Consider the following 19,960-nt stretch of genomic DNA (forward strand, 5'->3'; position numbering starts at 1 on the left):
GAGACTGAACCCAGACCCCAGAGACTGACCCCAGACCCCAGAGACTGAACCCAAGCCCCCAGAGACTGAACCCAGACCCCAGAGACTGAACCCAGACCCCAGAGACTGAACCTGAACCCAGACCCCAGAGACTGAACCCAGACCCCAGAGACTGACCCCAGACCCCAGAGACTGAACCCAGACCCCAGAGACTGAACCCAGACCCCAGAGACTGAACCCAGACCCCAGAGACTGAACCCAGACCCCAGAGACTGAACCCAGACCCCAGAGACTGAACCCAGACCCCAGAGACTGAACCCAGACCCCAGAGACTGAACCTGAACCCAGATCCCAGAGACTGAACCCTGAAGCAAGCAGAGGGAAGTGTGCGCTGTGCCGTGTGTGTGATGACTTATATGATAACACGCACATTTAAAATGGCTCCATCCAGGCGTTACCATGGTTACCGTCACCGCTGCTGTGAAACAAACCAAGCTGTTCAAACGCTTTTCCAACAAACACCGACCCCAGAGTTCAGAACGGACCAACGCCAGAGCCTGAGTTCACGCTGCCGCTGCGATTATTCCTGAAGCATTTATCAGAGAACTTCTGTTTGTGTTTGTTTACGAATGAAACTCGAGTTCGTTCTGACAAAAGTGAAGTTTCTTCATTTGTAAACATCAGTTTGATCATATTCACTGAAACGCTCCGACAGAACAACAGAAATCATCCTTTTTTTAATCATCAGAGCCTGTTGTTTGTCCATCATGAGACATCATCACAGGCACACGCCTCAAGCTAGCATACGCTACATGACGTTAGCAGCTGCTATCTGTGAGTGGGTTAGCCAGGCTAGCTCAGTGTAGCCTGTGCTCCACGCTGTTTATGATGAGAGAAGACAAGAATCTGGTGCACGTGCACTGACGAGCACTCGATGGGAGGGAGGGAGGAGCGTCAGAGTTGGAAACATTTGAAATTTGTCAACTCCGTCTGCCGGACTGCAGCTTTAGCTATGAACCGTCCTGTGCGGTGACTTTGGTCGCTGCCGCTCGCTGAATGAGCAGGTTGGTCTCCTCTGGTGGAGTTAGCTCTCGCTGTAGCAGCTCCTGTTATATTCGGAGTCCCCCTCCAAACCTCCGGGACTCCAAACATCCGCACCTTGTTCCTCCCGGACCTTCCCTCGAGGCTGTTTGTTGACTCTTGTCTCAGGACGCCGTTTTCTCAGGACGACCGTCGTCTCAGGACGACCGTTGTCTCACATATATATATAATAGTAATAATAATAATAATGTTATATATAATGTTAATAATGTTATATATAATGTTAATAATGTTATATAATAATAATAATAATAATAATAATGTTATATATAATAATAATAATGTTATATATAATGTTAATAATGTTATATATAATGTTTATAATGTTATATATAATGCTAATAATGTTATATAATAATAGTAATAATAATAATAATGTTATATATAATGTTAATAATGTTATATATAATAATAATAATGTTATATAATAATAATGTTATATATAATGTTAATAATGTTATATATAATGATAATAATAATGTTATATATAATGTTATGTATAATAATAATAATGTTATATATAATGTTATATAATGTTAATAATGTTATATATAATGCTAATAATGTTATATATAATAATAATAATAATAATGTTATATATAATGTTAATAATGTTATATATAATAATAATAATAATAATGTTATATATAATGATAATAATGTTATATATAATAATAATAATGTTATATATAATGATAATAATGTTATATATAATAATAATAATGTTATATATAATGTTAATAATGTTATATATAATGATAATAATAATGTTATATATAATGTTATGTATAATAATAATAATGTTATATATAATGTTATATAATGTTAATAATGTTATATATAATGCTAATAATGTTATATATAATAATAATAATAATAATGTTATATATAATGATAATAATGTTATATATAATAATAATAATGTTATATATAATGATAATAATGTTATATATAATGTTAATAATGTTATATAATAATAATGTTATATATAATGTTAATAATGTTATATAATAATAATGTTATATATAATGTTAATAATGTTATATATAATGTTAATAATGTTATATAATGTTAATAATGTTATATAATAATAATGTTATATATAATGTTAATAATGTTATATATAATGCTAATAATGTTATATAATAATAATAATGCTAATAATGTTATATATAATGTTAATAATGTTATATATAATGTTAATAATGTTATATATAATGTTAATAATGTTATATATAATGCTAATAATGTTATATATAATGTTAATAATGTTATATATAATGTTAATAATGTTATATATAATAATAATAATGTTATATAATGTTAATAATGTTATATAATGTTAATAATGTTATATAATGTTAATAATGTTATATATAATGTTAATAATGTTATATATAATGTTAATAATGTTATATATAATGCTAATAATGTTATATATAATGTTAATAATGTTATATATAATAATAATAATGTTATATATAATGCTAATAATGTAACGTGAGTACCGTGTTGCGTGAGTGCAGCAGCTTAAACACACAGAGTTTTGCGTCACACGCTCGTCTGGTTTTATAAAAAGAGCATTTATTAAAGTTTTTTTTGCTCCGGAGGTCGAAGCTCAGAGTAAAGCAACATTACAATGTTGAGAAAATATAAGTGTGATGCTGCAGCTTTAGTCTCCTTCACACGTGTCTGCTGTAATACTGGGATATTCTGCATGTATACTAAAATAACAACTTTAAAATTGTACAAATCGCTTCCATAAAACGTGACAGAGTAGAAACGAGGCGTCCTCACACTGAGCTCCAGTTTTCCTCTGGGACAGAGAAAGAACGAGGAAACGCCGACTCAACAAAAACAACAAAGAGAGGACACGGGCGCCGTCGTGTTGGACTCTGGGCGGCGACCATCGGTCTGCAGAGAGTCGGACACGTGCAGCCACAGAAAGAACAGTTACTGTCAGAATAATGATAATAATGATAAAAAACAACAATAATAATAAGAATCATATAATAACATTACAAAAGGAGGCTGTGTGTTCCAGCGCGTGCGTACATGTGGCTCTGAAAACACGCCGTCGTGTTCGTGTGCGTGTCTCCGCACGTGTTGATGCAACAGGTGCAGCTGCGACACGACCAACAACACACCACGCACGTTTGCCCGTCCACATTTACGGCACCGGCAGAAACCGCACATCCTAATTAAAGGGTCATTCAGCATAACGTCATCCTCCCAGGGTCTGTGTCTGCACTTTAATCCTCAGTAACCATGGAGACAGTTTTTATTAAGGTAGAAATCAGGAGAGATGCTAACAGCCGGACGTGGCTAACAGTGGTTAGCTCGGGGCAGCACGGTGAAGGCATTCAAAGGTCTTTTTTAACCACTAATGCTGCTGAAAATAACAGCAAACCTCTGCAGCAGCAGGAGAAGAGTCCCTACACACACACACACACACACACACATGAGAAGAGTCCCTACACACACACACACACACACACACACACACACACACACACACACACACACACACACACACACACACACAACAAAGCATCAATGGGCTCCTTCCACTGTAATGGACTTTACTAAAACACTCTTTAATAAACTCTGGCTTCACTAACTACGCTGATGATGCTTTGTTGTGTGTGTAGGGACTCTTCTCATGTGTGTGTGTGTGTGTGTGTGTGTGTGTGTGTGTGTGTGTGTGTGTAGGGACTCTTCTCACGCTGCTGCAGAGGTTTGCTGTTATTTTCAGCAGCATTAGTGGTTAAAAAAGACCTTTGAATGCCTTCACCGTACTGCCCCGAGCTAACCACTGTTAGCCACGTCCAGCTGTTAGCATCTCTCCTGGATTATTGATGGTTAAAGTGCAGACACAGACCCTGGAGGATGATTTAAGCTGAATCACCCTTCAGAGAGCGACTCATCACGTCTGCACCTTGCTCTGTACACACTCACGTGGAGGATCGCTGCGTTCTGAACAAACTTCTCAAGTTACAAAAGAAACAAAAGGAGGAACAAAGAGAATGCACCGCGCTGCAAGAGTGTCCGTTAGGTTTAAGGCGATTTACGAGCTCACAGGGTTTTACTCAGAGATTGATCGTCATTGGTGGAGTGAGGAGGAAGTGATCGTCATTGGTGGACTGAGAGGGAGGAAGTGATCGTCATTGGTGGACTGAGAGGGAGGAAGTGATCATCATTGGTGGAGTGAGAGGGAGGAGGAAGTGATCGTCATTGGTGGACTGAGGAGGAGGAAGTGATCGTCATTGGTGGACTGAGAGGGAGGAAGTGATCATCATTGGTGGACTGAGAAGGAGGAAGTGATCATCATTGGTGGACTGAGAGGGAGGAAGTGATCATCATTGGTGGACTGAGGAGGAGGAAGTGATCGTCATTGGTGGACTGAGGAGGAGGAAGTGATCGTCATTGGTTGACTGAGGAGGAGGAAGTGATCGTCATTGGTGGACTGAGAGGGAGGAAGTGATCATCATTGGTGGACTGAGGAGGAGGAAGTGATCGTCATTGGTTGACTGAGGAGGAGGAAGTGATCGTCATTGGTGGACTGAGAGGGAGGAAGTGATCATCATTGGTGGACTGAGGAGGAGGAAGTGATCATCATTGGTGGACTGAGAGGGAGGAAGTGATCATCATTGGTGGACTGAGGAGGAGGAAGTGATCATCATTGGTGGACTGGGGAGCAGGAAGTGATCGTCATTGGTGGACTGAGAGGGAGGAAGTGATCGTCATTGGTGGACTGAGAGGGAGGAAGTGATCATCATTGGTGGACTGAGAGGGAGGAAGTGATCATCATTGGTGGACTGAGAGGGAGGAAGTGATCATCATTGGTGGACTGAGAGGGAGGAAGTGATCATCATTGGTGGTGGGGGGGTGATGGTCGGGGGGGTGATGGTCGGAGGACGGGGACACGGGGGGGGGGGGGGGGGCAGCTTTGCTTTCACGTGAAGAATGAAAACAGTTTTTGAATCGAGTCCGTGTGGAGTAGAAAAAAGGTCTTTGTGTGGCGTTTCCACGGATACGCGGTCCTTCTGTGCGGAGCTACTGAAGCTAGCGGTCTCTATGGTTACGCTAACGTTGTGTTCACCTCTGGAGTTGTTGTTAATTTATTATAAGGCCACCGTACTGTGAGGATGCTGCGAGCGTCTGCACAGTATCAACAACCCAGAGTGGGTCACGCTGTCCACGCCACCGGCTCGCGTCTGCACACGACGACGCACCAGAGACACAAACGTTTCAGCTGCTGGACCCAAAGACGCTTCTGCTCACCTTCATTTCTGCTTCATCACTTCTTTTATTTCATTAGATTCTTTTTCTCTGTGTGTCTTTGACGAACGCCACGAAGAGCGAAGCTCGAGGTTCATTCCTGCTCAGGTTAGAGACGCACACGCACACGGACGCAGCTGCAGCCTTCTGTGCGTCCTCTGCGTCCGTCTCCTCCGTGTTTCTGTCTGTACCCTGAAAGCTGACGGATGCGTACAGATACAGAGCAAACGCTGCAGTACCACCTGAAACCGTGGGGGCAGTGTCGAGCACCGTGAACATCAGGAGCGAGCGAGTCATCGAAGCCCCGACGGACGTCCTGAAACACTGACAGAGACGTCGTCGTCACTTTGTCTCATCTGTCAAACCAACGTGTGGAATTCTGCGTCCACACTCTGGGACGTCTTTAGTGTCTCACAGACCACCGCCGTCTGCAACGCTGCCGCCATTTTGACTCAGGACGCTTCTCTCCTCCATCGCCTCCATCTTTGTTGGGGTCAAACAGGAGAACGCACGTTCACACACGGAGCAGGAATGAACCTTTAGCCTCGTCTCCATCAAACACGCGGCGTGTCGTGCCTTTAGAACCGGCGTAACCCGTACAGTCGTGTCCCTGAACACTTCCTGTCTGACGCTGCTCCTAAATGTCGCACGGTTGTTACAGGATGGAAAAGGCTTCGTCAAATACGTGAGCGAGGATTTTACTTCGTACATTTCATCCTGTTGTAACAGAAACGAGCTGAACAACCTTTCCGTTCCTCGCTGCTCGCTCCGCCTCGTCACCGCGGAAGAATAAACACACGGTTCATCGTCCGTAACAACCGCCGACGTCTGACACAGACACATCCAGTGTTCAGGGTCAGTCAGGGTCACGCACGCTTCCAAGGCCACTGCACCAAAGTGTTCGATGGACACCCGCCCTGACAGGACGCCCCCCATCAGGACCCTGTGAGGGAGTGAATCCAGAACCTCTAAGAACTAAACCGTCGTTTGGATGACACAGCAACATTTGTTCCCAACAGTTAACTTTCAAACACACGGTGACTCAGCAACGCTCCCGCGCTGCCGTGCTCCAGTCTGTAGAAGGACAAAGGGACGCAGACGCACCGTGGGGGGGGGGCGGGGAAATTTGGGAGACACTGGGAGTCCAAGCGTTCGTTAACAAAGGGTCCGTGGGAGGGGGGGGGGCTGTGGTGAGGAGTGGGGGGGGAGGTTTGACCCTCAGGTAACAAATCCTCATGGATCCAAACATCAGAGACCGGGCGTCCACTCGCTAAGTCCACTGTTAGGAGTCCTCGTCCTCGTCCCCGTCCCCCATGAAGCAGTCTTTGGTCCCGTACAGATCCGCCAGCTTCTTGAAGCGGGGCCCCCAGCTCTGCAGGTAGTCATAGTCCAGGTCCGACTCCGTGGTGACGGACTCCAGGGAGCTCAGCGACCCGGCCAGAGACCCTCTGCCCTCGTATCCGTAGATCTGAATGGAGTCGTAAGGCGGCGCCGTCGGGTCGCTGTCCGCCTCCGCAATCCGGGTCTTGATGAAGTCGTCGACGTCGACGCTGTTGGCCGCAGGGCGGCCGCCGCCGGGCCTCATGGGATACTGCAGCTCCGGTTTGATGTCCTTTCGGGGCAGGAAGCCGTTGGCGCCGTCTGGGTTCTGAACGGGGACGAGAGGAAACACAGGTCAGGTAAAGGTTAGACCACTAAAGGAGACGGTTAAGTTTAGTCTCTAAAGGAGACGGTTAAGTTTAGTCACTAAAGGAGACGGTTAAGTTTAGACTCTAAAGGAGACGGTTAAGTGTAGACGGATGGTCGGTCTTGGTACCTGCAGTGTGGCGATGTCGAACGCCTCCGTGTCCTCCTCGCCGCCTCCCTCGTCGTCGTAGGTGATGATGTTCTCTCTGATGTCCTCCTCCTCGAACACGATCAGCGGCTCCTTCTTCTGACGCCTCAGCGCCACGAACAGCACCACGATGGCTGCCAGGGAAACAAAGAGTCAGTGACTGACGCTTCAGCACCACGATGGCTGCCAGGGAAACAAAGAGTCAGTGACTGACGCTTCAGCACCACGATGGCTGCCAGGGAAACAAAGAGTCAGTGACTGACGCTTCAGCACCACGATGGCTGCCAGGGAAACAAAGAGTCAGTGACTGACGCTTCAGCACCACGATGGCTGCCAGGGAAACAAAGAGTCAGTGACTGACGCTTCAGCGCCACGAACAGCACCACGATGGCTGCCAGGGAAACAAAGAGTCAGTGACTGACGCTTCAGCGCCACGAACAGCACCACGATGGCTGCCAGGGAAACAAAGAGTCAGTGACTGACGCTTCAGCACCACGATGGCTGCCAGGGAAACAAAGAGTCAGTGACTGACGCTTCAGCACCACGATGGCTGCCAGGGAAACAAAGAGTCAGTGACTGACGCTTCAGCACCACGATGGCTGCCAGGGAAACAAAGAGTCAGTGACTGTTGCTTCACGTCGTCTGTGAGAGGCAGTAGAGCCGTGTGGGGTAATTAGCAGCACACTGGGGGACCGTGTAATTACACCACGGACTCTTTAATTAACATCATCAGATGCTGTTTCACACGTCGGGCCGTTTTAACAGAGCTGCTCATCAACACGTGCTGAAGCGTTCTCAGAGGTCCGACGGTTCGAGAGCAGGAAACTCATGCACGCTGGTTATGTTACAGGACACACAGGGACCACAGCGTCAGAGCGGGAGAGCCGACACCGGAGAACGTCTGTGTTCACAGAGCAACACTCACTCAGAGACACTGGCCGTCGTTTATCAAACAAACGTACGGCAGGAAAATGTGTGCACGACCATTTCCTGTCAAACGTCGGCATTTATCAGTTTGGACGTGAGCTCCGATCAGATCTGACCTCAGGTCTGAGGTCGTGTCGCACGTTTGAGTCCGTGGATCTGAAACTAATGAACCTCAGCTGTCGTTAAGCAGAAGCGTCACATGTGAAGATCAGATCAAAACAGATTATTAAAACAATAACAACAATAAAAACTGTGGTTGGAGCGACTGATCGTGCTCATGTGCGTCTGAAGGCAGCGTCCATGAATGATTACGCAATCATCACCAAAACTACCACCCCATGAATGTGCAGGTGATGTGTGACGTGGTGGCCGGGGGGGGGGGGGGACACACGACTCCGACAGGGACAAGCGGTTGAAGATGAATGAGTGAATGAATGTGTTGGCACGAGGCTGCAGGAAGACACACCGCAGAGCCAAAGTGGTCTCCTCGATAAAGTGCATTAAATCAAACGAGGTGTCAGATGATGAACATGTGGGTTGAACAGGATACCTGACAAACCACGCTACAGAGCAGGAGCGCAGGTTCAGCCGTGCGCACGCAGTCTAAATAAGGATGAGACGAGGCAGAGCGGTGTCATGACAACGAGCGTCTTTGTGTTTGTGCGTCTGTGTAAAAACACAACGTGCTTCTTTAAAGTCATCGTCTGTTCCTGTTTGAGCACTTCCAGCGTTCAGAGAGTGGCCAGCGTGATGGTGCCGCCTCGGCCTCGCGGCAGTGTCAGCGGTGCGGAGGCGCGTCCTTACCCAGCAGGATGACGATGCAGGCCAGGATGGCGATGAGCGCCCCGGTGCTGAGGCCCGCGGGCAGCACGTAGGGCTCCACGTTGCAGGACAGGATGGTGTCCCTGCTGTCACAGGAGCACACGCGCACGGTCAGGGTGCTGGTGCTGCTCAGGGCCGGGGCGCCGTTATCACTGATCTCAATGGGAAGGCGGTAAACGTCCTGCGTGAGGCGGCTGAAGCCTTTACGGAGCACGTAGATGCTGGCTGTGCTGTCTGCAGACACACACACACACACACACACACACACACACACACACACACACACACACACACACACACACACACACACACACACACACACACACACACACACACACACACACACACACACACACACACACACACACACACTGATGAGGTCAAACTCTGCATTTAGACTTTATCACAGCGAAGTTTCTCATTTACAAACACAACAACTATAATGATATGAACATGTGGACTCAGTGCACGCCGGGGTCACACACACACACACACACGCCGGGGTCACGCAGACGTCCGGGGTCAAAGGTCACTCACCTCTGTTGTCCTTCAGGGAGAAGTTGTTGTTGTGTGAAACTTCTGGAGCCAAACTGAAGGTGAAGTGTTGCCTGTGCACCATCTGGTCCTTATCCACCGCACTCAGCGTCTCTATCACCTGAGACACACACACACACACACACACACGCACACACACACGCACAGAGACACACACACACACACACACGCGCGCACACACACATGCACACACACGCACGCGCACACACACATGCACACACACGCACGCACACACACACCAGAGAAGACCGTTAATGAGAGGCACACACACACTCTCACACACACACACGCACGCACGCACACACACACGCACACACAGACACACACACACACACACACACACACACACGTACCTTCCCTGGAGCCACAGTCTCACACATCAGGACCTCGTTGTTTGTTGCGAACTCTGGAGCGTTGTCGTTCACGTCTTTCACTTTGATGTTAACGCGAACTTTGGTGTCCTGGTGGTGTCCTCCTGCACACACACACACACACACACACACACACACACACACACACACACACACATAGACACACACACACACACACACACACACACACACACAGACACACACACACAGACACACACACACAGACACACACAGACACACACACACACACACACACACACACACACACACACACACACACACACAGACACACACACACACACACACACACACACACACACACACACACACACACACACACACACACACACACACACACACACACACACAGACACACACACAGACACACACACACACACACACACATACACACACACACACACACACACACACACACAGACACACACACACACACACACAGACACACACACACACACACACACACAGACACACACACACACAGACACACACACACACAGAGACACACACACACACACACACACACACACACACAGACACACACACAGACACACACACACACACACACACACACACAGTTATTAACAGAAGACTCAGAGTGATGCAGAGACAGTGTAGGGTTAAACCCGTTGGAGCATGTTTGTAATTGTAGCCGGACTCGTTCCACGTCCTCGTCTCTACCACACGTGTATTTAGCCTGCCAGGGCCTGTTAGCGGTTAGCCCGGCCTGCAATGCTCCTCGCTCTGTGGGCGCCCAGCCCGTTTCCATCTGGCCGTCTGGCGTCTCTCTCACGCCACAGGGAAACCACGCGGCGCTCTGTTCGCTGGAGCCTGGACCACAGAATACCAGGGTGGGGCCTCTGTGGCTGCGGGCGCCGAGGGTGAAGCCGGGTCGGGCCCCTCGCTCCCTCACAGTCTGAGCTGCACAGACGTCACCGAGGATCCACCCCCGCCCTCTCACGCACCCGCCTGAACCGGAGCGCTGCACACGGGGAACTGGGGCCAACGGACCAGACTGATCCAGAGTGATCCAGAGTGATCCAGAGTGATCCAGAGTGATCCAGAGTGATCCAGAATGATCCAGAATGATCCAGAATGATCCAGAGTGATCCAGAGTGATCCAGAGTGATCCAGAGTGATCCAGAGTGATCCAGAGTGATCCAGAATGATCCAGAATGATCCAGAGTGATCCAGAGTGATCCAGAATGATCCAGAATGATCCAGAGTGATCCAGAGTGATCCAGAATGATCCAGAATGATCCAGAGTGATCCAGAGTGATCCAGAGTGATCCAGAATGATCCAGAATGATCCAGAGTGATCCAGAGTGATCCAGAATGATCCAGAATGATCCAGAGTGATCCAGAGTGATCCAGAGTGATCCAGAGTGATCCAGAGTGATCCAGACTGATCCAGAGTGATCCAGAGTGATCCAGAATGATCCAGAGTGATCCAGAGTGATCCAGAGTGATCCAGAATGATCCAGAATGATCCAGAGTGATCCAGACTGATCCAGAGTGATCCAGAGTGATCCAGAGTGATCCAGAATGATCCAGAGTGATCCAGAATGATCCAGAGTGATCCAGAGTGATCCAGAGTGATCCAGAATGATCCAGACTGATCCAGACTGATCCAGAATGATCCAGAGTGATCCAGAGTGATCCAGAATGATCCAGAGTGATCCAGAGTGATCCAGAATGATCCAGAGTGATCCAGAGTGATCCAGAATGATCCAGAGTGATCCAGAATGATCCAGAGTGATCCAGAGTGATCCAGAGTGATCCAGAGTGATCCACAATGATCCAGAGTGATCCAGAGTGATCCAGAGTGATCCAGAGTGATCCAGAATGATCCAGAGTGATCCAGAGTGATCCAGAGTGATCCAGAGTGATCCAAAGTGATCCAGAGTGATCCAGAGTGATCCAGAATGATCCAGAGTGATCCAGAGTGATCCAGAGTGATCCAGAATGATCCAGAGTGATCCAGAGTGATCCAAAGTGATCCAGAGTGATCCAGAGTGATCCAGAATGATCCAGAGTGATCCAGAGTGATCCAGAGTGATCCAGAGTGATCCACAATGATCCAGAGTGATCCAGAGTGATCCAGAGTGATCCAGAGTGATCCAGAATGATCCAGAGTGATCCAGAGTGATCCAGAGTGATCCAGAGTGATCCAGAATGATCCAGAGTGATCCAGAGTGATCCAGAATGATCCAGAGTGATCCAGAGTGATCCAGAGTGATCCAGAGTGATCCAAAGTGAGGGTCCGTAACGATCTGAGCGTCACTGTAACGGATCATTTAAAACCCTCCAGAGTCACAGGAGTGAATATTATAAAAGTGTCAGAAACAGTTTTAATTAAAGGAACAAACCTGTGAATCTGACGTTTACACTCAATTATCGGACTAAATCAAAGTTTGAGGCTCTTTCCTTTAATTTATATTTTATTCACACGCTCCTTTATTCTCCTGCTCCTCTCTGAAATCTTCTCTTTGCTGCGTCTCTCCGCTGATGAGTTCATATGAAACATGAGTTTATTGTTTATTTCATGTTTATTAAACAGTTTATTTATAAAAACTGCACTGAGACGTGAACGTAAATGCAGAGCAGCAGAGGAAACTCACACACACACAAACTTCTCTGACGCTTTTCTGCTGATGCGGTGATTTAACCACAGATTTAACCACTGAAACCATGACAACAACAACAGAGCGGGTGACTCAGAAACCACCGAAGAAGAGCGCAGCGTCGTGGCAGCGGGCTACAGGGAGCGTGGAGCGAGTCTCCCAGCGCCGGGGTTTGACGCTGAGACGTTTGAGCTGAGACACAGAAGTCGACGTCGCTCACTGCGACTGAACGACTTCCTCACAGCTGCTTCTGCTCAGAGGGACGCCAGCCCTGACCGAAACTAACCGTTAGCTCGTTGCTGATCATGTGACCGGATGGAACCAGTCAGTTTGACTCAACAGCCAATCAGAGTCGTTTTCAAACACGAGGGGGCGGGACGTGTGAACGCAGCAGCATTTCCTGTTTGGTCTGTGCGTCAAGCAGCTGATTGGTCCGAACTGTCGTCTCTCCATCAGGTCACAGAAGCATCAACGTCCTGTTTCCTCCGTCAGCTCGACCACGACGCACAAACACGTGAGCGGCTCGTTTGTCTGGGAGGTCGTTCATCTACGAGCCACAGACTCAAACGCTGTCCACGTCACCTCCCATAATGCACCTGTGTGTGTGTGTGTGTGTGTGTGTGTGTGCGTGCAGGCGTGCATGCGTGTGTGTGTGTGTGTGCGTGCGTACCGATCTCTGTGGCGGACACAGAGATGTTGTGCCAGGCCTGCGCCTCTCTGTCCAGCGGTCGCGTCGTGGTGATCATGCCGTCGTCTGCGTTGATGCTGAAGAACTGCTCGATGTCTGTGTACAGAGGGATCATGTACCTGCACACACACACACACACACACACACACACACACACACACACACACACACACACACACACACACACACACACACACACACACACACACACACACACACACGATCGTTATCACGGCTGAAGTTGAAAGGATGTTGGTAAAAAGACGCAGCGGTCGTCTTCACTGAAAATAGGTGATGTTTGTGTGTGAGAGTGTGTGAGAGTGTGTGTGAGAGTGTGTGTGTACCTGACGGGGTTGTTGGCCACGTCCGTGTCCTTGGCGTGGACTCGTCCGACCACGGTGCCTTCAGGTGCGTTCTCCTCCACCTCAAACGTGTAACTGGGAGCGACGAACACCGGGGGCTCGTCTGCGTCCTCCACCGAGATCTGAGCAGAGGATGGAGTCAAATCACTCATAACAGTTTTGACCCTCAGGGCCACCGTAGAGGCTCTTAGGCAGATAAACACGTCTGCGTGTGGATCATGAATACCTTGATCGTGGCCTCGTCCTTGTACGGGCCCCAGGCGAGGTACTGAGGGTCGATGTGAGGGTTGGAGCCCTCCACCTTCAACGAGTACGACCGCTTGGTCTCAAAGTCCACGGGCTGAGAGGGAGACACACACACACACACACACACACACACACACACACACACACACACACACACACACACACACACACACACACACACACACACACACACACACACAGAGGGACAGAGTTAGTGGTGTGTGCTGGCTGGACTCCCTGCAGTCCCCTGCTCCTCCTGCAGGGGGAGCTGTTGCCACATGAATCACACTGATCTGCTGTTCCACAGAAACAGGAGCAGCAGAGAAGAAGAGTTTCAGGCTCCAGGGAGGAAACCGAGTCCTCCCAGGGTCCAGGGACGGACCTGCATACGTGGCAGAACCAGGACCCTGAACGTGGCAGAACCAAGACCCTGAACGTGGCAGAACCAAGACCCTGAACGTGGCAGAACCAGGACCCTGAACGTGGCAGAACCAGGACCCTGAACGTGACAGAACCAGGACCCTGAACGTGGCAGAACCAGGACCCTGAACGTGACAGAACCAGGACCCTGAACGTGGCAGAACCAGGACCCTGAACGTGACAGAACCAGGACCCTGAACGTCGGACTGAGGTCAGACTGAGGTCAGAGGTCAGACTGAGGTCAGACTGAGGTCAGACTGAGGTCAGAGGTCAGACTGAGGTCAGAGGTCAGACTGAGGTCAGAGGTCAGACTGAGGTCAGACTGAGGTCAGAGGTCAGACTGAGGTCAGACTAAGGTCAGACTGAGGTCAGAGGTCAGTCAGAGGTCAGAGGTCAGACTGAGGTCAGAGGTCAGACTGAGGTCAGAGGTCAGTCAGAGGTCAGAGGTCAGACTGAGGTCACAGCGCTGAAACTTCCGGTGCTTCAGATCAAATGTCGTCGTCAGTGTTTTTTAATTCCAGTTTCCAAAAGTATCACAATCACAACTATCGGGTCTGTGACGTCCTGAGGCTCGATGCTGGAGGACGTTTCCTCCGTGCTCGCTCTCTCGCTCACTCACTCGCTCTCTCTCTCACTCACTCACTCGCTCTCTCACTCACTCACTCGCTCACTCACTCACTCACTCTCTCACTCACTCACTCACTCACTCACTCACTCACTCACTCACTCACTCACTCACTCTCTCACTCACTCGCTCGCTCGCTCGCTCGCTCGCTCGCTCGCTCGCTCGCTCGCTCGCTCGCTCACTCACTCACTCGCTCGCTCACTCGCTCACTCACTCACTCACTCACTCACTCACTCACTCACTCACTCACTCACTCACTCACTCACTCACTCACTCACTCACTCACTCACTCACTCACTCACTCACTCACTCACTCACTCACTCACTCACTCACTCACTCACTCACTCACTCACTCGCTCGCAGCCGCGCCCGCCTGCCGCTGTGGCGCCGGAGTTTCACGTGTTGAGGAGGTACGATGCTGACAGGACAGAAGTGACCCAGTTCTTTCTGTGTGTGTGTGTGTGTCTGTGTGTGTGATCACTGTGAGGTAATAATATTCACAATAATACCTCTCACACACACACACACACACACACACACACACACACACACTCTTAATATTCTGTGGACTGCTTTCGTCAGGACACAGTTGAAAGAGAATATCTGATTAAAGCTCATCTGTGTGTGTGTTTATTTGTGTGTGTGTGTGTGTGTGTATTTGTGTGTGTGTGTGTGTGTGCGCGCGCATCTTCATGGGGCTAAAGGTGTTGATTTCCCCTGAGACACACACACACAAACACACACACACAAACACACACACACACACACACACACACACACACACACACACACACACACACACACACACACACACACACACACACACACACACACACGGTTGCAGTGACATCAGTGTGTCTGTGGTGTGATCAGATCTGAAACTCGTCACACTGAACCAATAATGTCACAGGCGTCTGCGGCCGTAGCAACCGGCGTGTGACCGTAGCAACCGGCGTGTGACCGTAGCAACCGGCGTGTGACCGTAGCAACCGGCGTGTGACTGTAGCAACCGGCGTGTGGCCGTAGCAACCGGCGTGTGACCGTAGCAACCGGCGTGTGACCGTAGCAACCGGCGTGTGACTGTAGCAACCGGCGTGTGACTGTAGCAACCGGCGTGTGGCCGTAGCAACCGGCGTGTGACTGTAGCAACCGGCGTGTGGCCGGAGCAACACATTAAACCTGTATAGGTGCGTCTGTATCGGTCTATATCAGTGTTTTAGGTGCCTCTCTGAGGACACAGGTTAATAATAATAATAATAATAATAATAATATTAATATTAATAATATGATTAATGTTGACGTTTCTCACCTTCTTGAGTTTGATCACGGCCTCTCTCGTCTCGGAGTCGGTGCTCAGCTCGAACATGCTCAGCCCGTCCCCGTCCAGCAGGCGGTAGTGGACCATCCCGTTGTCCCCCAGGTCGGGGTCTTTGGCCTTCAGGCGCCCCACCTCCTCCCCGGGGACCCGGTCCTCGGACACGGACATGGAGTAAACGCCTGCGGACAGAGAGGGGACGTGGTCACTGCTGGTGGACACGTTTAGACGTCTGTGACATCGTACGTCACAAATGAACATTTGTTATCAACGCTGGGTCACGTGAGACAGGCCACGCCCACTTTCACCCTCTTACTCTTCAACAAATCACAAAAAATGAAAAACACGTTTCTTCAGACTCGTCCTCGGCTCAGAGTTCGTTTCCTCTGACCGGTTATTAAAGAACAACTTCCTGTTCGCTGTGCTCATGACAGGAAGTGTTGTATGTTTAACATGTGATTAACATTAAACCACTCCGGACACTCCGCTGTCCCCCCGTCCCTGACCCGGGACACTCCACTGTCCCCCTGTCCCTGATCCAGGACACTCCACTGTCCCCCTGTCCCTGATCCAGGACACTCCACTGTCCCCCTGTCCCTGATCCAGGACACTCCACTGTCCCCCTGTCCCTGATCCAGGACACTCCACTGTCCCCCTGTCCCTGATTCAGGACACTCCACTGTCCCTGACCCAGGACACTCCACTGTCCCCCTGTCCCTGACCCAGGACACTCCACTGTCCCCCCGTCCCTGATCCAGGACACTCCACTGTCCCCCCGTCCCTGATCCAGGACACTCCACTGTCCCCCTGTCCCTGATCCAGGACACTCCACTGTCCCCCTGTCCCTGATCCAGGACACTCCACTGTCCCCCTGTCCCTGATCCAGGACACTCCACTGTCCCCCTGTCCCTGATCCAGGACACTCCACTGTCCCCCTGTCCCTGATCCAGGACACTCCACTGTCCCCCTGTCCCTGATCCAGGACACTCCTCTGTCCCTCTGTCCCTGATCCAGGACACTCCACTGTCCCCCTGTCCCTGATCCAGGACACTCCACTGTCCCCCCGTCCCTGATCCAGGACACTCCACTGTCCCCCTGTCCCTGATCCAGGACACTCCACTGTCCCCCCGTCCCTGATCCAGGACACTCCACTGTCCCCCCGTCCCTGATCCAGGACACTCCACTGTCCCCCCGTCCCTGATCCAGGACACTCCACTGTCCCCCTGTCCCTGATCCAGGACACTCCACTGTCCCCCTGTCCCTGATCCAGGACACTCCTCTGTCCCCCTGTCCCTGATCCAGGACACTCCACTGTCCCCCCGTCCCTGATCCAGGACACTCCTCTGTCCCCCTGTCCCTGATCCAGGACACTCCACTGTCCCCCGTCCCTGATCCAGGACACTCCTCTGTCCCTGATCCAGGACACTCCACTGTCCCCCCGTCCCTGATCCAGGACACTCCTCTGTCCCCCCGTCCCTGATCCAGGACACTCCACTGTCCCCCGTCCCTGATCCAGGACACTCCACTGTCCCCCTGTCCCTGATCCAGGACACTCCTCTGTCCCTCTGTCCCTGATCCAGGACACTCCACTGTCCCCCGTCCCTGATCCAGGACACTCCACTGTCCCCCCGTCCCTGATCCAGGACACTCCACTGTCCCTGTCCCTGATCCAGGACACTCCACTGTCCCCCTGTCCCTGATCCAGGACACTCCACTGTCCCCCTGTCCCTGATCCAGGACACTCCACTGTCCCCCCGTCCCCGATCCAGGACACTCCACTGTCCCCCTGTCCCTGATCCAGGACACTCCACTGTCTCCCTGTCCCTGATCCAGGACACTCCACTGTCTCCCTGTCCCTGATCCAGGACACTCCACTGTCCCCCTGTCCCTGATCCAGGACACTCCACTGTCCCCCTGTCCCTGATCCAGGAAACTCCTCTGTCCCCCTGTCCCTGATCCAGGACACTCCACTGTCCCCCCGTCCCCGATCCAGGACACTCCACTGTCCCCCTGTCCCTGATCCAGAACACTCCACTGTCCCCCTGTCCCTGATCCAGGACACTCCACTGTCCCCCTGTCCCTGATCCAGGACACTCCACTGTCCCCCTGTCCCTGATCCAGGACACTCCACTGTCCCCCTGTCCCTGATCCAGGACACTCCACTGTCCCCCGTCCCTGATCCAGGACACTCCACTGTCCCCCTGTCCCTGATCCAGGACACTCCACTGTCCCTGTCCCTGATCCAGGACACTCCACTGTCCCCCTGTCCCTGATCCAGGACACTCCACTGTCCCTGTCCCTGATCCAGGACACTCCGCTGTCCCCCCGTCCCTGATCCAGGACACTCTGCTGTCCCCCCGTCCCTGATCCAGGACACTCTGCTGTCCCTGTCCCTGATCCAGGACACTCCACTGTCCCCCCGTCCCTGATCCAGGACACTCCACTGTCCCCCCGTCCCTGATCCAGGACACTCCACTGTCCCCCTGTCCCTGATCCAGAACACTCCACTGTCCCTGTCCCTGATCCAGGACACTCCACTGTCCCCCTGTCCCTGATCCAGGACACTCCACTGTCCCCCTGTCCCTGATCCAGGACACTCCACTGTCCCCCTGTCCCTGATCCAGGACACTCCACTGTCCCCCTGTCCCTGATCCAGGAAACTCCTCTGTCCCCCCGTCCCTGATCCAGGACACTCCACTGTCCCCCCGTCCCCGATCCAGGACACTCCACTGTCCCCCTGTCCCTGATCCAGGAAACTCCTCTGTCCCCCTGTCCCTGATCCAGGACACTCCACTGTCCCCCCGTCCCTGATCCAGGACACTCCACTGTCCCCCCGTCCCTGATCCAGGAAACTCCACTGTCCCCCTGTCCCTGATCCAGGACACTCCACTGTCCCCCTGTCCCTGATCAAGGACACTCCACTGTCCCCCTGTCCCTGATCCAGGACACTCCACTGTCCCTGTCCCTGATCCAGGACACTCCACTGTCCCCCTGTCCCTGATCCAGGACACTCCACTGTCCCTGTCCCTGATCCAGGACACTCCACTGTCCCTGTCCCTGATCCAGGACACTCCACTGTCCCCCTGTCCCTGATCCAGGACACTCCACTGTCCCTGTCCCTGATCCAGGACACTCCACTGTCCCCCTGTCCCTGATCCAGGACACTCCACTGTCCCTGTCCCTGATCCAGGACACTCCACTGTCCCCCTGTCCCTGATCCAGGACACTCCACTGTCCCCCTGTCCCTGATCCAGGACACTCCGCTGTCCCCCCGTCCCTGATCCAGGACACTCTGCTGTCCCCCCGTCCCTGATCCAGGACACTCTGCTGTCCCTGTCCCTGATCCAGGACACTCCACTGTCCCCCCGTCCCTGATCCAGGACACTCCGCTGTCCCCCTGTCCCTGATCCAGGACACTCCGCTGTCCCCCTGTCCCTGACCCAGGACACTCCACTGTCCCCCTGTCCCTGATCCAGGACACTCCACTGTCCCCCTGTCCCTGATCCAGGACACTCCACTGTCCCCCCGTCCCTGATCCAGGACACTCCACTGTCCCCCTGTCCCTGATCCAGGACACTCCGCTGTCCCCCGTCCCTGATCCAGGACACTCCGCTGTCCCCCTGTCCCTGATCCAGGACACTCCACTGTCCCTGTCCCTGATCCAGGACACTCCACTGTCCCCCTGTCCCTGATCCAGGACACTCCACTGTCCCTGTCCCTGATCCAGGACACTCCACTGTCCCCCTGTCCCTGATCCAGGACACTCCACTGTCCCTGTCCCTGATCCAGGA

At 51.2% G+C, this 19,960-nt stretch overlaps 1 protein-coding gene across 1 annotated transcript in view; it reads right to left on the minus strand.

Moving 5' to 3' along the window:
• Positions 1–3,644: 3,644 nt before the first annotated feature.
• cdh11 (cadherin 11, type 2, OB-cadherin (osteoblast)) overlaps positions 3,645–19,960 on the minus strand; it is a 45,178-nt gene continuing 28,862 nt past the window's right edge. The window contains exons 7-15 of the mRNA XM_083922961.1: positions 16,164–16,351; positions 13,789–13,902; positions 13,545–13,684; positions 13,183–13,319; positions 9,853–9,974; positions 9,482–9,599; positions 8,927–9,178; positions 7,178–7,329; positions 3,645–7,009 (exon numbers count right to left, since the gene is read on the minus strand). Coding sequence (XP_083779087.1) covers positions 6,644–7,009; positions 7,178–7,329; positions 8,927–9,178; positions 9,482–9,599; positions 9,853–9,974; positions 13,183–13,319; positions 13,545–13,684; positions 13,789–13,902; positions 16,164–16,351 — 1,589 coding nt within the window. The 3' untranslated portion in view covers positions 3,645–6,643. The remainder of the gene's footprint in view (positions 7,010–7,177; positions 7,330–8,926; positions 9,179–9,481; positions 9,600–9,852; positions 9,975–13,182; positions 13,320–13,544; positions 13,685–13,788; positions 13,903–16,163; positions 16,352–19,960) is intronic.

This window comes from Echiichthys vipera (assembly GCF_963691815.1).
Source record: "Echiichthys vipera genome assembly, chromosome: 11".
NCBI lineage: Eukaryota > Metazoa > Chordata > Actinopteri > Perciformes > Trachinidae > Echiichthys > Echiichthys vipera.